Here is a 13,884-nt window from a genome sequence, read left to right on the forward strand (position 1 = left end):
TAGAAGTTAAGAACATCAAGCAACGTACGCACTACGCGCTGTCTATTAAATATTCATGAGCTACGCCTTCCACGTAGGATTCGTTCGTTGCTAACGGTTGCAAACAGAACAGACGGCGGTCCTCACTGAAACAGAAGCGATTTTTTTTGTCTGAATCTATATTACACATCAGTTTCTACTAGATATCAGGTTTGTTTCTAGTCACATGGCAAATGGTTATGCTTTGTTATAAAACGAAGGCCAAGTTAAAACGTTATATAGCCCCCATTACTTAGTATGTTAATGTGCTCTTGTGGTAACGTTACCTGGTAATGTTAGCTAATACCCGAGTATTATAATAACTAGCATTACTATTGAGTGTAATTATTCGAGTAGTTAATGCAAGAATGCTCTTTGCAGCCTAATTCACCTCCCTTTCCGTCCCTCTCATAGTTTATGTGATGCAGAGACCAGCTAAGGGGGATGTCAACTTTGCACCCATCGTGGTTAATGGAACGGTGGTCCGAGACAAAAAGTTCCTGCGTGGACTGGGCAAAGTGCTGAAACTTCAGTGGCTGCTTGGCAAAAGCATAGAGGCATGAACAGACTCATTTGCATACAGTGTGATACCCATTTTTTACTTCATAGTTTGGACATTTTATAAGGAAACTTAACATTGATTATACAGCTCTGGGGTTGTATTAACAAAGAATTTCATTTTACAACTAAGAGCCCTCTTAAGAGTTCCTAGCTAGGAGTTTTAGCTTAAAACCTATTCACAAAACTATTAATAGCAGTGTTACCAAGGAACTGCGGAGCCCCGAAAGGGACGTGGACTTGTTGGACTCAAATATAAAGAAATACAATTAGTGCTTAAAGCAGAACTAAGTAACTTTTTTTACCTTCATAAATAGTTTTCTAAGTCCTTACGATGGTTAATTGACTTGTAGTGGTGTGTTTGAGGCGTGCGCTAACCCCCTCTGGCATGTCTACGCCAGAAAACAGCACTTGCAAGTTGAGCTTCGCCGACCCGACACAATCTCGCCTCATGTTCACGTTCACGCGAGAGTGACAAAATGCTTTACGGTAATTCAAAAACAATGTATATATCATGGCTTTATAAGACAATTTCGAAAATTACCCACCTCCATCGAGATTTCTTGTGCGCTGGTGAGTGTTGTAGTCGTTGTAGTCCAGAGCTGCGCTTGGAGTATTTACGACAGTGTGATTCACTGAAGGAACCTGTAGGGGGAGCTTCGCAAATCTTACTGAGTTCCGCTTTAACTCAAGGAGTTCAGTAAAGTTGGCAATATATTCACAGATTCAAGCTTCTCGGATCAATATCTCGTGAGCTAAACGTTGTTAAAACACAAATGCAGCTACATCCAATCATAGTAACCTAGACAACAAACTGCAACAACCCAAGTTTCCTTAAATGTGCTTTATAATATATAAATTGGTCTCTATGAGCAGGCGGCGGAGAGTCTGAAGGGACTGTCTGAAAAGTGCAAAACCCAAAACCCTTTTGCTCATTTTATATTATGAAAAATACTCAATATACAAGGAACAGGAATTGCGTTCCAAAAAGAGTTTTTTTTTACCCCTACACCCTTCATCCCTTCGAAGCTCTCACTCCGGAGGGTAAACCCTTTGAAGGGATTAGGGCATAGGGATGAGCCCTTCCGAATGGAACGCAGGGTTCAACTCTCCTAAACGCCCACACCATCCAAAACGCGCCGTGCCGCTGGTCGTCGGAGCTCGCCCCCGGGTCACATTGAAAATGAATGACTTCCTGTTCATTGTTTTTTTGCCGCTTAATAACATTCAGATTGAACCACTGTAGTCACATGAACTGTTTTAAATATAACTTTAGTAGCTTTCTGGGCACTGGAAGTGTAAATTAACTTGCTGTCAATGGAGGCCTCACTGAGCCATCTGATTTTATCAAGAAATATCTTAATTTGTGTTCTGAAGACGAAAGAAGGTCTTATGGGCATGGAACAACATGTGGGTGAGTAATTAATGACAGAAATGTAATTTTTGGGTGAACTAACACTTTATGTTCTAAGGTGGCACCAGCCCCTGATTTGGCAGTGCTGTGAGGGCTGACAGAAAAGCACTGAGCTTGAGTTGAGATGCAGATAATATAAACTTTTATTATTAATAAATATTAAAAATATATACTAGGGTGTGGAAAGTGCTCCTCTGCAGCATCTACAGTGGTAATTTATTGTCTTTTTTTTATTTCTAAATAAGTGTTTGCTTTCCTACATCGTTAAACTTTTAGTTTCACAAATGGGGACAAACTATGAAGGATGAAAAAATTATGTTTTGGATATCACATTAAAAATAACATTCAAATTGGGCAATATTAAAGCTTTTAAGTGCTGGGAAAAGTTGTGTGAAGCACTTAGTGGCACAATGTTTCTCATTTCCAGATTACACAGCGCTGGGAAGAAAGCACAGAATTAATAACATCGCTGTGAAATCTTGTGAGAAGCATTTACATTGGTTGCAGAATTCTCTGTTAAACCACAGATATCAGATCAAACACTTTCCACTGTTTGATCTGATATCTGTGGTTTACACATTTCACAGGTGAAATGTGTAAATAAATGCTTTGTGAATTACTTTTAGATGAAAAATATTTGAGTCCTAAAATTAGGAACAACACACGCCTAATTTTTGAGAGTTGCTCTTAATTTTCCTCATTAGGAACAAATTTTAGCCTTAAGATTTTTTGTGAATATGGCCCCTGTTATTAAAAGGAACATCTGTGCAGACACCTATGACTTAACATTCCTCATCCTTATAGCTTTGATTCCAGCCTGACTTGATTTTTAAACAAATTTAGAACAATTTCACTTGTCCAGTAATAGCATGTAAAGTTAAGCTTTACATGCATTAATATATGTTCACTGGGCATGGGTTTATCTTGCTATCTCTCAGATAAGGAGATCGCTCGTTGACAGAATCATTCCCTCCTGTGCTTGCCGAGCTGTGGAAAACAATGATTTCACTTCACTCAGAGAGCTCCTGGAGAAGGTTACTAAACTTCACGTTTCCTGAACTAAAAATGTGGACAGACAAAATTTAGAATTCAAACCTATTACGTACTCATTGATATATTTATTTTTAAACCCTCTTAAGATGGATTCCAGTTGTGAAACCTATGATGAATTCACACCCCTTCATACAGCATGCGAGTTGGGGAACTTGGAGATGATTGAGTTCCTGCTGTCAAAGGGGGTGTCTCCTCATCACAAGAACCGCTTTGGACACTGCCCAATGTACATGGCCATTAAGAACAGGTGCATACATTTCACATGTGATCTGAAATGGGTTGTAGACTCTATAGCTGCAATGATTACTTAATTTAGCTGACATTTTTGACTAGTAAAACATGTCAACTTCTATTTCATCTATCACCATTTAGTGTTGCAGGAGTGATGTATTTTTGTAGTCTGGCTATCACCAGACCAAGCTCAATTTAAAATTGAACATTGGTCTGGGGAGTTTGCTATGTATTTCCTACTGCACAAGAGGCATGATCAACGAGCATTAGTCACGCAATTGGATAGTCTTTCAACCAATCAGATCAACGATCCGGGTGACGTACTTTGCAGAGCGATGCGAAAACTCCAGACAGGTTTACTGTGTGTCTCAATCAGCCCTAGTTCAGTAGTCAGGGCACTGATCAGGGAATCAGCCACATTCACTTTCATGATATACTGATTCACGACCTAGGGAGCTGACTGAGACGCAGGCTTAGTTTGTATTGGTTTGTAGCATTGATCCGCGGTTTGCAGAAGCAGCAATGGCATCGAGCGATTTTTGCAGGTTGTGCAAAAAAACATGAAAGTGATCGGTATTTACACCCACTCGAGCAATTTCTTTGCTAAACTAAAGAAGTCATTCAGCATCGTCGAGAGGTTAAAAGGTGACTCTGATACTGTTCTGGTTCCGTGTAAATGAACGCGGAATATAGCCGCCCTAAACTACGTCATTGTCATGACAACCAAAAAGAATTCCAGTCAGCTCAGGCGGCGCGAGATTCAAGAAGCAGGGAGACGAAACATATAGAGCAAATAATAAAAATATTGTCTACCATCAAGGGGCGTTTAAGTAAAAGAGTCCTGTACTCACATCGTGAAGCAAACCACCAAAATAACAGCAGAGAATTGTCGTGTGTCATTAATCGCCATTTGTAATCTTCCTATGAAGAGACTGTCGGATCAACGCTCTGGTACATTTCTCTCAGATAAGGTAAATGCTTAACATAATCAGCATCACTGTGATTGTGCATTGTTATTTTGGAGTGACGGTCGTGCGAGAGACGGGTAGATCAGATAGAGTTTGAAAGCTGCTTGCCGTCGCTTCTCTATCGTCATTGTGTTATACCCGCCAATAGCGAGCAAGGTGGATAAGCCAGTCTGTGATTGGTTCCCGCAAAAGTGTAACAGCGCAGCAGAAATGAATGCACGGGTTTCCAGACTGAGTTGCAGAGCGAAATCAAATCGCCGGCAAATCAGGCTGGGTTTACCCAGACTAGTATTTTTGTTGTCCGAAACCCAGAAACGATTTAGCACTTACAGTTCCATCACTCTGAAGTCAATGGGTTTTTGGTTAAATGCCTGAAATAAGGTCTGTGGTTAATGCCAGCTCAATATATTGTCACATTTTATTATACAATATAAAATACATCAGTAATACTACTTGTCTTGAAAAAGACAATCGTTAACAAACGGCTAAATGGGACTACAGAGGTTTCCAGGTACATTAGGCCGAACAGGTACACTCATCTAAACACAAGTCTGCTTTTACAGCCTCATTCTGTTTATAGATCGTACTCTTGAAAACTATTCTCAACTAACTCAAACTTTCAGGGAAAATATTTTTAATATAAAAATGAAAGGAGGTGTCGGAAGCTTAGATGGTGACGCTGAAGTCATGCAATCGTGATGTAGTTTGTTTCAGATTTCATAAAACTTATTTTCATTTGTGAAGATTATCATGATGTGCAAAACGTGTAAGAATCCTAAACTTTTGTTTATCACAGTGCTTAGTTTCTGCAATACTAGTGAAATCCTTTTGGGTTTATATTGAGGGAACCAGGGTGATGCTGACTTCTGGGTTGGCCTACAAAAATATGTCATCCCTGCAGCACTTCCCAGGCTGAATTCTCACTCAATTTATTTCAAACTAACATTAGGAGTATGGTGTACATTTTAGGAATTCCTCACACCTCAGTCATACAACGAAAAGGTGTCATGCCTCAGATTAAAAGGCTTCAGTCATCAGACAAAACGGCATTGTGTCTCAGACTGAAAGGATTCAGGTCTCAGGAAAAACTACGTCAGGTGTCAGGTCTTGTACAAATAGGCATGAAACAGCCTCAGACCAAAAGGCATCAGACGAAACGGACTCAGATAAAAGGCATCCTACTGTCAGAGAGTTGATTAGGCAAGGCAATTTATTTAGCACATTTTATACACTATGGTAATTCAAAGTGCTTTACATAAATAGGAAACAAATGCATAAGAATAAAAATAGAGTGCATAAAAAATAACAATAAAAACAGAATACCACTATCTGGATGGAAGAGTCACATTTTACATTTTCATTAAGCCCATTGCTGTTTTTCTGCAGACCAATGTGAAAATCGGCATGTTCTTTTCTGTATAGAACCTAACCAGTGCAATATTTATTAAAGCTCGCACACACACCTTACATCAATTTGGGAATAGTAACAGTTAAATATATAAAAAAGGAGAAAGAAAAAGACAACTGAAGGATGGCATTATGATGGGATAAAAGCCAATAGAAAGTTAGCCTATACAAAAAAAAAAAAAAAACTGATGCCTTTTCTCTGATGCCTTTTTGTCTGAGTCCATTTCATCCGATGACTTTTGGTCTGAGGCTGTTTTATTCAATGCCTAATTGACCCTTTGCAGGGAGTTTGATTGATAAGTGATCTAACCAATCAGAACGCCGAATCCACCATTTTGTCCGACAAAGCAGTCAGGAGTTAGAAGATTAACCTCGGTGGACTTGAACTTGAAAAATGGTGTGTATTTACGTCTTTCAGCATTTGAAACAACATTCCTTCTCATGTTCATTCAGGTTTATTTGATGCTATAAATGAATTAGTTGGAAGAGATGATCGGTTTACAATCCTTTTGAGCTGAGGCGCTACAGCAATCTGTCATGACACATTAAAGAGCCACAGAACGGTTGTTATCATTTTAATTTCTTAAAAAACTACACAGTTTGAAAGCTGGGACTCTGTTTAATACATGGGCATCGGAACCATTGTATGTGGGTGGGACAAGACCCACCCACTTTTTAAAACCAATGATATTGGACCCACTCACTTTTACCGTTTCTAATTCAGTATTTGTCTGTTCATTTTTCAGAGCGCATCAGTTATTAGACATAACCGACTGTGTTTTGTAAACCTTGTGTTTATTTGACAGTATTAGCACATGTATTTCGCGTTGTACAATATAATAGACTATGTTAATGGGTCACAGTCAATTATTTCCCACGCGCTAGTATTCAGTTGCGCTTATCAGTGCAACATCTTGTGCGGAGGACAGGCTACAGTTTGCTTTTCTGACAATTTTGAAATGGTGACAATAGATTTGAAATATTGGGGAAAATCATAATATGAGAAAAGATGGGCTATGTACTGCTCATATGTCAATGCCCTCTCAAAGCACAGAGTCCGATGATGAAATAATTTTATTAAACTGACTTGTTGACAAAATTTCTAGTGCTTTCCTTGTTCAATGACTTTGTATCGTTTCTATTTGAATGCACTTTTAAAGACTGGATCACCATAATTTGTACAAAACGGGCTTGCTTCTTGTGTCTGCTGCAAGTTTTGCGCATGAGCCACGCACCTTGCTTAATTGACTATCTATCTATCTATCTATCTATCTATCTATCTTATCTAATCTATGATGCTATTTGTATGGGGATGGGGGGATTTCCCCCCTTCAGTCTATGTATCCCTGCCTCTGCTGAATTATTTTTATCCCCGGTGGGATGCTACTCCACACACCACCAACAGAGCATAAAGAAAATACCAAATATATATATATATATATATATATATATATATATATATATATATATATTTTTTTTTTTTTTTTTTTTTTATATTGCCAAGTAAAAGGCTGCGTTTAAAAAGAAATGTCTCTTTACGACCATAACAAACGGGACACTTTTCAGACGCGCATTCCAACTTCGCCTCAGACACAGGCGCAAGTCAAACGAGCGTGGTGAGGATGGGGGACTTTCAATTGAACAACAGTGAACTGCGGTCAAATGAGATGTTGTCAGGCTATGTCAATAAAACTCCAACCAGCCGTTAGGCTATAGCCTACTGTGCTCGAGGCGCAAACTCAAGAATTGCTTGCGCAAATGCGCCGGCGCACGCTACATAGATTCTTTATTATAGCTTAACTAAAGCACAAAAGAAACTCCAGGCATGCACCTTTGTTATTCTGTTGTAAATGAAGTCATGAAATTACCAAACATGCGATTAAAGCTGCCTCAAAACTGTGCATGTATGCATTTGTTGACACGGTTTTAGAGCTATTGTTATCCAATTTGTTGGCCTTAAAACGTCTTAAAATGCACATTTGTACAACAAGGAAATCAAAATTTTCTCGGGGGAGCATGCCCCCGAACCCCCCCAGCTAACTAAGTTTTGTGACCTCGGTAATTATAAAACCCTGCATACGGCCCTGCTTCTTTTCTATATAACGAAATAAAAAATAATCTTGTATTTCTCCAGTTGTGCGCACTTTTGCAGGTAAAAGTATATGCACTGTGTGATCAATGTGTGAAAATAAATGGGAGCAAAAAACGTAAAGGGCTATGTCTCCTTATTCTATTCATATATATATATATATATATATATATATATATATATATATATATATATATATATATATATATATATATATATACACACACACACACCAGTATAAAACTTTGGGGGAAGACCCACCCACATTTTTTTTGCTTCCGACGCCCATGGTTTAATATCATAAGTAACGTGCTTTGTCTTTTCTGTCGATGTGTTGTCAGTATCCCCTTTGCTCCACAATGTATTTTTCACTGCGTGTGGCGTAACAGCGCCACGGCTTGTCGGACAAAGCAACAGTAACTAAGGGGGGCGGGTCTTTGTGAAGGGTCAATTGTATGAGACCTGACACTTGACGTCATTTTTCCTAAGACCTGAAGCCTTTCAGTCTGAGACTCGATGCCGTTTTGTCCGATGACTGAAGCCTTTTAGTCTGAGGCATGACGCCTTTTCGTTGTATGACTGAGGTGTGAGGAAGTCTTAAAATGTACACCGTATTGGGGGCAGTAATAAATCATTTGCATATGCTCAGCTCAAAAGTGTAGCTGTGTGTTGGTATTTCTTCTAGGCATTGTCAAGCTGTCAAACTCATGAGCATGAAAGGAGTCACTGTTAGACTACACCCTGTGAGAATTGCCATGGAAATGATTCAGTAAGCATTAACCATGTAATATCTCACACATAAATATAGAATATTTTACCGCACAATGTATGTTTCTTTTAATATATTTTTTATATATAATATAGTCAATGAGCTTCTATTTGTTTAACCTATCACTCAACAGAGCGGTACAGAACAGAGATTACCCTCTGCTGTATGCTTGGGTTGCATCAGGAGTTGACATGGATATTAAAGACTATAATGAACGCACTGTAATGCATGAGGCAGTTGATCTGGGAGATAAATTGATGATTGTCAGGCTACTGGAATATGGAGCCACACCACTGGTATGAACTACTTTCTAGAGAAGGATGAGGTTATAATTGGCAATCAGATTTTTTATGAAACACATTGGTACCAGATAAATGTTTGGATTTACTCTTTCTCTCCATTTTTTCCAGGAGAGAGATGTGTGGGGTCAGACAGCCATGGATAATGCTCAAAATGACACAACGATCATGGCTCTTTTTGAGCCTTTTTTCACAGTGCATTGCCCCACCAAACAGGCCTATCTGCTGTATAAGGAAAAACATTCACACTAATAGAACTATTTGTATTTTTCTCTCACTCTGCTGTTGTATTGTATTTGTAGGAGGACAAAAAAAATACACTACAAATAAATATTAATAAATAAATCTATGACAATGCAATTGTATTTCATGATGTTGACTTATAGTGTACACAATGTGTACACAACAGGCTCTGCTGTGTTTTTTTTCAATGAAAGGAATTGTACACTGCTCAGTCATTTCCAAAAATTCTACAAAAGGCTAAACATGGTCTTTCACAATTCTCATATGGGATCGATTTGTGTGCCGTTTTTTTCTGGATGATGTAAACCGTACAGTCTCTCTAGTCATCAGTAGGCGGCAGGGTTACTCCTCCTTCCAGGGAGGAAAGAGGAAGCAGGCATTTGCTCCGGGAAAAGAAACGTTTTATGGATTAGTTTAGTAAACATCGAGTTTAATATGGAAGGATAGAGCTGGCATCCTTTGTAAGAACATTTATCTGACTCTGATATGAAAAAGCCCATCTTAAACTTAATTTACTAATCCTCGAGCGGAGACGACTGAATTCAGCGTTTTGACTCTTTCCATGTAGGACAACTTTGTTGCCAGTCCAGTTGTTTCTTGTTGAACACGTCGTTTGACAAGAACATTTTGCTCACGAAAAAGAATTTCATTACGCTTGGGTGCGCCAGCGTTGTATAATCGTAGTTAAAGTGATCTTTTTAAAAATGGGTCGGTGTTTATATTTTACCACACTTATATTTTCAGTTTCATATCAGTTGATACCATTGTGTCACTCTTTCGAATGGGACAAACAGTCTAGTCCCCTGCAAAATGTGCGGTCCATCATTACAAGTTTGTTTGAAGAAGCCCACAGTTGCCTGGTCTCTACAGTCGGCGAAAAGAGAGTCAACCTGTGTCTCAAGGTGAGCTGATAATGTGGGAAATCAGGCTGTTCTAACAGAATATTTCCATATAGTAAATACTTCTTTCTTTCTTTATCTATCAGGGGTGTGATTCTTCCGGAAAAATCCGGAAATCCGGCTTTTCCGACCTGAAAATGATGCTCTCGTAAATTGTGCAAAAAAAAAAAAAAAAACCGGGGGTGGGGTGTCAGGGTTGCTTTGGGTCGAGTATTGGTAAACATAATGACCGCTCACAGCTGTCAACGTTTTTTGTGCCTCTGATTCATGTCGTCATGTCACTCCGCAAGTAGTCCAATCATTTGTCACGATTGAAGTTCAAAGTGTACGCGCACCGTTATGAATGCGCACACACCCAACCGCGCCCAACCATCTACGCATGATCTCGCAAAGCAACCCGCAGAGAGACCAGACAGACAGTGTACAGACTAGTGAGTTTTTGTGACAATTGTGAGGGAAATACACAATTTATTCCCATAAACTGTGTAGTCAGCCGTTCTCCCTTCCATCTGCACCATGTGAACTGTGAACGCAGGCAGGTCAGTGAGTTACAGGGCGCTATGTGTCTCCGTCCAGTTTAGGCTAGTAACTAATAGGCCTAATATGCTGTTATATAGTTTATAGTGGTGTGACGAGCGAGACTAAATTGTGACGAGATTTCTCGTCGAGGCGAAAATTAGTCTCGTGATATTGCCATGACAGAGTGTTAGGATGATTAGAAAGAATATGCCACCGCTACGTTTACATTACGCCTCCACTGTCGTTTTGCTTTGTATTTAAATAAAAAAAAAACATTTAATTCAGTAGCATAACGGTCGCCGCCGCTCCACATTCACAGAGTTACGCGCGATCACGAAAGTGAAAATAAACGCGCGCGCATTCAAACGCGATTTCAATACCCCGCATTTGAAAGCGCTCCCTGACGAATACAGATATCTCTCAATATGAAAGCTATTTTAGGCTGGGCAGTGTAGTTGTAACCATCTCTCAGCTCTGTATCAAAGAAAAATTTGGTCTTATTTGCACTTTGAATATTGAGAGAGTGCGATTATGGTTGCACTTATTGTAAAGTGTTATCATAAAAATGAATAACAGTTTTCTCTTAATCTTATTAAGCACAAACAATAAGGTTTCATTTGTTAACATTAGTTAATGCACTGTGAACTATCATGAACTAACAATTAATTACTATTTTTATTAACTAACATAAACAAAGATTAATAAATACTGTAGCAAATATATTGTTCATTGTTAGTTGACGTTGGTTAATACATTAATGTTAATAAATGAGACCTTATTGTAAAGTGTTACCATTTTCTTTTATACTGTTTTATTTCTATGATCAGTTTGTGGAAAGGAGTTCAGTTAGGAGGTCAAAAGTTGTTGAAGCTCATAAATCATGTACAGTAAGGTCTGAAGAGACTGAAATCATACAGGAGAGAAGTCAGTCAGTTGAGTTTGTGTCAAAACCTTTTACAGTGCTTGAGTATTGTTGTCTTTTACCGCATATGATAATTCATACTCAGAAAGTAGAACTGAATGACATTCATTACAAGATGATTAGATAAAACATTTCAAATACACCTGCAGACTATTTTTTCTAGTCGTGTATTTCGCCATCTTGTCTCGTCTCGTGAACTCAATCTCGAGTCCCGTCTCGTGAGATACCGGTCTCGTCACACCCCTAATAGTTTATATAGAATTAAGTTAGCATTAGCAGAGTTGTCTGTTTTGCAGCACTAAGCAGTTATTTTACATAACTTTACCATTAAAAAAAACAGTACAAAAGCAAGCCATGCCCCTCCATAAGCCCCTCCCCATAACAAAGCCCCGCCCCCATGGTAAGTGCACCTTATAGTTTCCTGCTATTTTGTCCTTTGCCAATCATACCTATGATCTATATATCGTGTCTGTTTGTCTGTCAGTCATCTATCTGTCTGTCATTGTGTAATATGAATAATGTTGGCTCTATTAGAAATCATGTGCCATTTATCAAAAAAGCAAAACATTTGACAAAAATAAGTTTATTATGTTTTAAAAGCAAATCTTCCAGTGTAATATTTGGAAACCATCTGGTGGTCAAACCAGACCTGATGTTATAACAGTTTCACGTAGCCTATGTGATTAACACCTTGGGTTACTTTGGTAAACCACCTGTGTGAACTTGAGGGGATCTGAAATGTCAGTGAAATGACTTTGACACCAGCTGGTGGAAGTTTAAAGTGACTAAGAAAAGTGAGGTTAGTTCTGAGAAAAGCAGAACTTGCGTGATTTGCTTTGATATGGTTTGATATTTTTCTTATGCAGTGAAATTCACACAATTTTAAGAGTAGTGTTCAAATACTTTTTCAGGGCCACTGTATAAGATATTACTACATAATTACGATTTTTAAATGACTTTGTGCTGTACTGTGGAGTTGTTCACTTTTATAAACATTTACACTGTTGTATTTAATTTATGGGCATCAGTTTCTACAAAGCGGTGTAAAGTGGCTGTCGGATGCAGTGGCATTAGCCCTCAACACGGTCATCCAGTATGTTGTAGAAATCTTGGAATCAGCAGGAATTGATGGTAAGTGTATAGAAAATCTTTACTCATTTATTTAATAAATAGGAAAATCTTTACTATCTATATATTTAAACCAATGCATATGCTCAAATGTACATTTTTCCATGTGTCTATCTAGCCAAGCTACCTTTCCAAAAAGTTACTCCGGAGGGAGTGATTTTTGTCACTCAGTGGGCCCTTCTGGCTGTTATGGCCTACTGGATATTATCCTTCATCCTCCGCTTGGTTGTCGGTGCTGTGAGGCAGGCTCTGTGGCTGCTGAAGATCACCTTTGCCGTTGGCATGTTTGGATTGATTCTCAGTGACACTGGCGCTTCTGCAGAAACCACAGCAATGAGATTAGCGGGCCTGGCGTGTGTTTGTGTCCTGTTAGGAATAGGTGCAACATCTGCAAAGCCAGATACGCACCTCGAAAACAAAATCAAGATGTTGGAGAGACGACTCAAAGAGATGGAGAAAAGCAAAATGGAATGATGTGGAAACCCTCACCAAACCAGATATAAGTTTAATTTCCATTTCTCTTTGCCACAGTTGTAAATCCAAGGAAACAATTCAGAATGTTATTATGACTTGAAACCCTGCAATACAACCACAGATACATTTTGTTTGTCTAAACTTGGAGGGTGCTTCAAAATTCCAAGAGTTAGTTAAAAGATTATTCATTCTCAAGTAAACTTGTCATACTTGTCCCATTGCGCAACTGGATCTGGCATTTAAGGGCTTTCACTGTTAACAAAACACTTAATAATATGTTCAAACAGTGAATAAATCATGTAGTGTCTGCGGCTTAAGATACAGGGAACAGAAAAATGTCTTTACACTGCATTTAAATAATCTTGTTGTTGTTGCTTTGTACATTATTCTGGGATATGATGCACATGACAACATTACAAAACATTATAATAAATTTTTTAACAAAACCCGTCCAATGAATGAAATCTCCATTACAACAATCCACTACATATTTCCATGACTCGTTTGAAGTGGAGTGAAAAAACCTGGAATTATTTAATAAAGTCAGAAATCACAAACAACATTTGTGTTGCACACAACTGAAAAATTAACCTCCGCATTCAACCTGAACCAGATGCAAATCCTCTGCTCAAATGCCAGAATCTCCATTTTATTTAAATGGAGGTGAACTTGTTTGTACCATATTCAATATATCCCCTTCAACTGGGTAAATCCATTTGAATCTTTCGCTGACTTTACTGAAACCTTAACAATAAAAAAGAATCACAGTTGCTATGTCTGTTTTGATAAAAGCCTGGAGATGCTCAATTCTAGCTATGTGCTCTGTTCAGAGCTTAGAAATTACATGAGTATTTATTACGATAGTCATGTTTATTGTCATTCTTCTTATTATA

The 13,884-nt window shown here is 38.5% G+C and overlaps 2 protein-coding genes across 3 annotated transcripts; both read left to right on the plus strand.

Moving 5' to 3' along the window:
* The first annotated feature begins 41 nt into the window (after positions 1-41).
* Positions 42-9,063, plus strand: si:dkey-9i23.14 (L-asparaginase). Of its 2 annotated transcripts, XM_048196888.1 has the most exons (7): positions 42-189; positions 433-575; positions 2,929-3,024; positions 3,130-3,290; positions 8,424-8,507; positions 8,641-8,803; positions 8,918-9,063. In XM_048196888.1, the coding sequence occupies exons 2-7, from the start codon at positions 441-443 to the stop codon at positions 9,056-9,058; spliced, it is 780 nt and encodes a 259-aa protein (XP_048052845.1). In that variant the 5' UTR covers positions 42-189; positions 433-440; the 3' UTR covers positions 9,059-9,063. The 2 variants fall into 2 exon arrangements, with proteins under 2 accessions (XP_048052845.1, XP_048052846.1); XM_048196889.1 differs by lacking the exon at positions 8,424-8,507.
* A 299-nt stretch (positions 9,064-9,362) lies between these two features.
* On the plus strand, positions 9,363-13,437 carry tmem109 (transmembrane protein 109). The gene is made up of 3 exons (XM_048196898.1): positions 9,363-9,951; positions 12,418-12,520; positions 12,636-13,437. Exons 1-3 carry the CDS (start codon positions 9,754-9,756, stop codon positions 12,989-12,991), a joined length of 657 nt encoding a protein of 218 aa, XP_048052855.1. The 5' UTR covers positions 9,363-9,753; the 3' UTR covers positions 12,992-13,437.
* The last annotated feature ends 447 nt before the right edge of the window (positions 13,438-13,884 follow it).

This window comes from Megalobrama amblycephala, linkage group LG7 (assembly GCF_018812025.1).
Source record: "Megalobrama amblycephala isolate DHTTF-2021 linkage group LG7, ASM1881202v1, whole genome shotgun sequence".
NCBI classification, from domain to species: Eukaryota; Metazoa; Chordata; class Actinopteri; order Cypriniformes; family Xenocyprididae; genus Megalobrama; species Megalobrama amblycephala.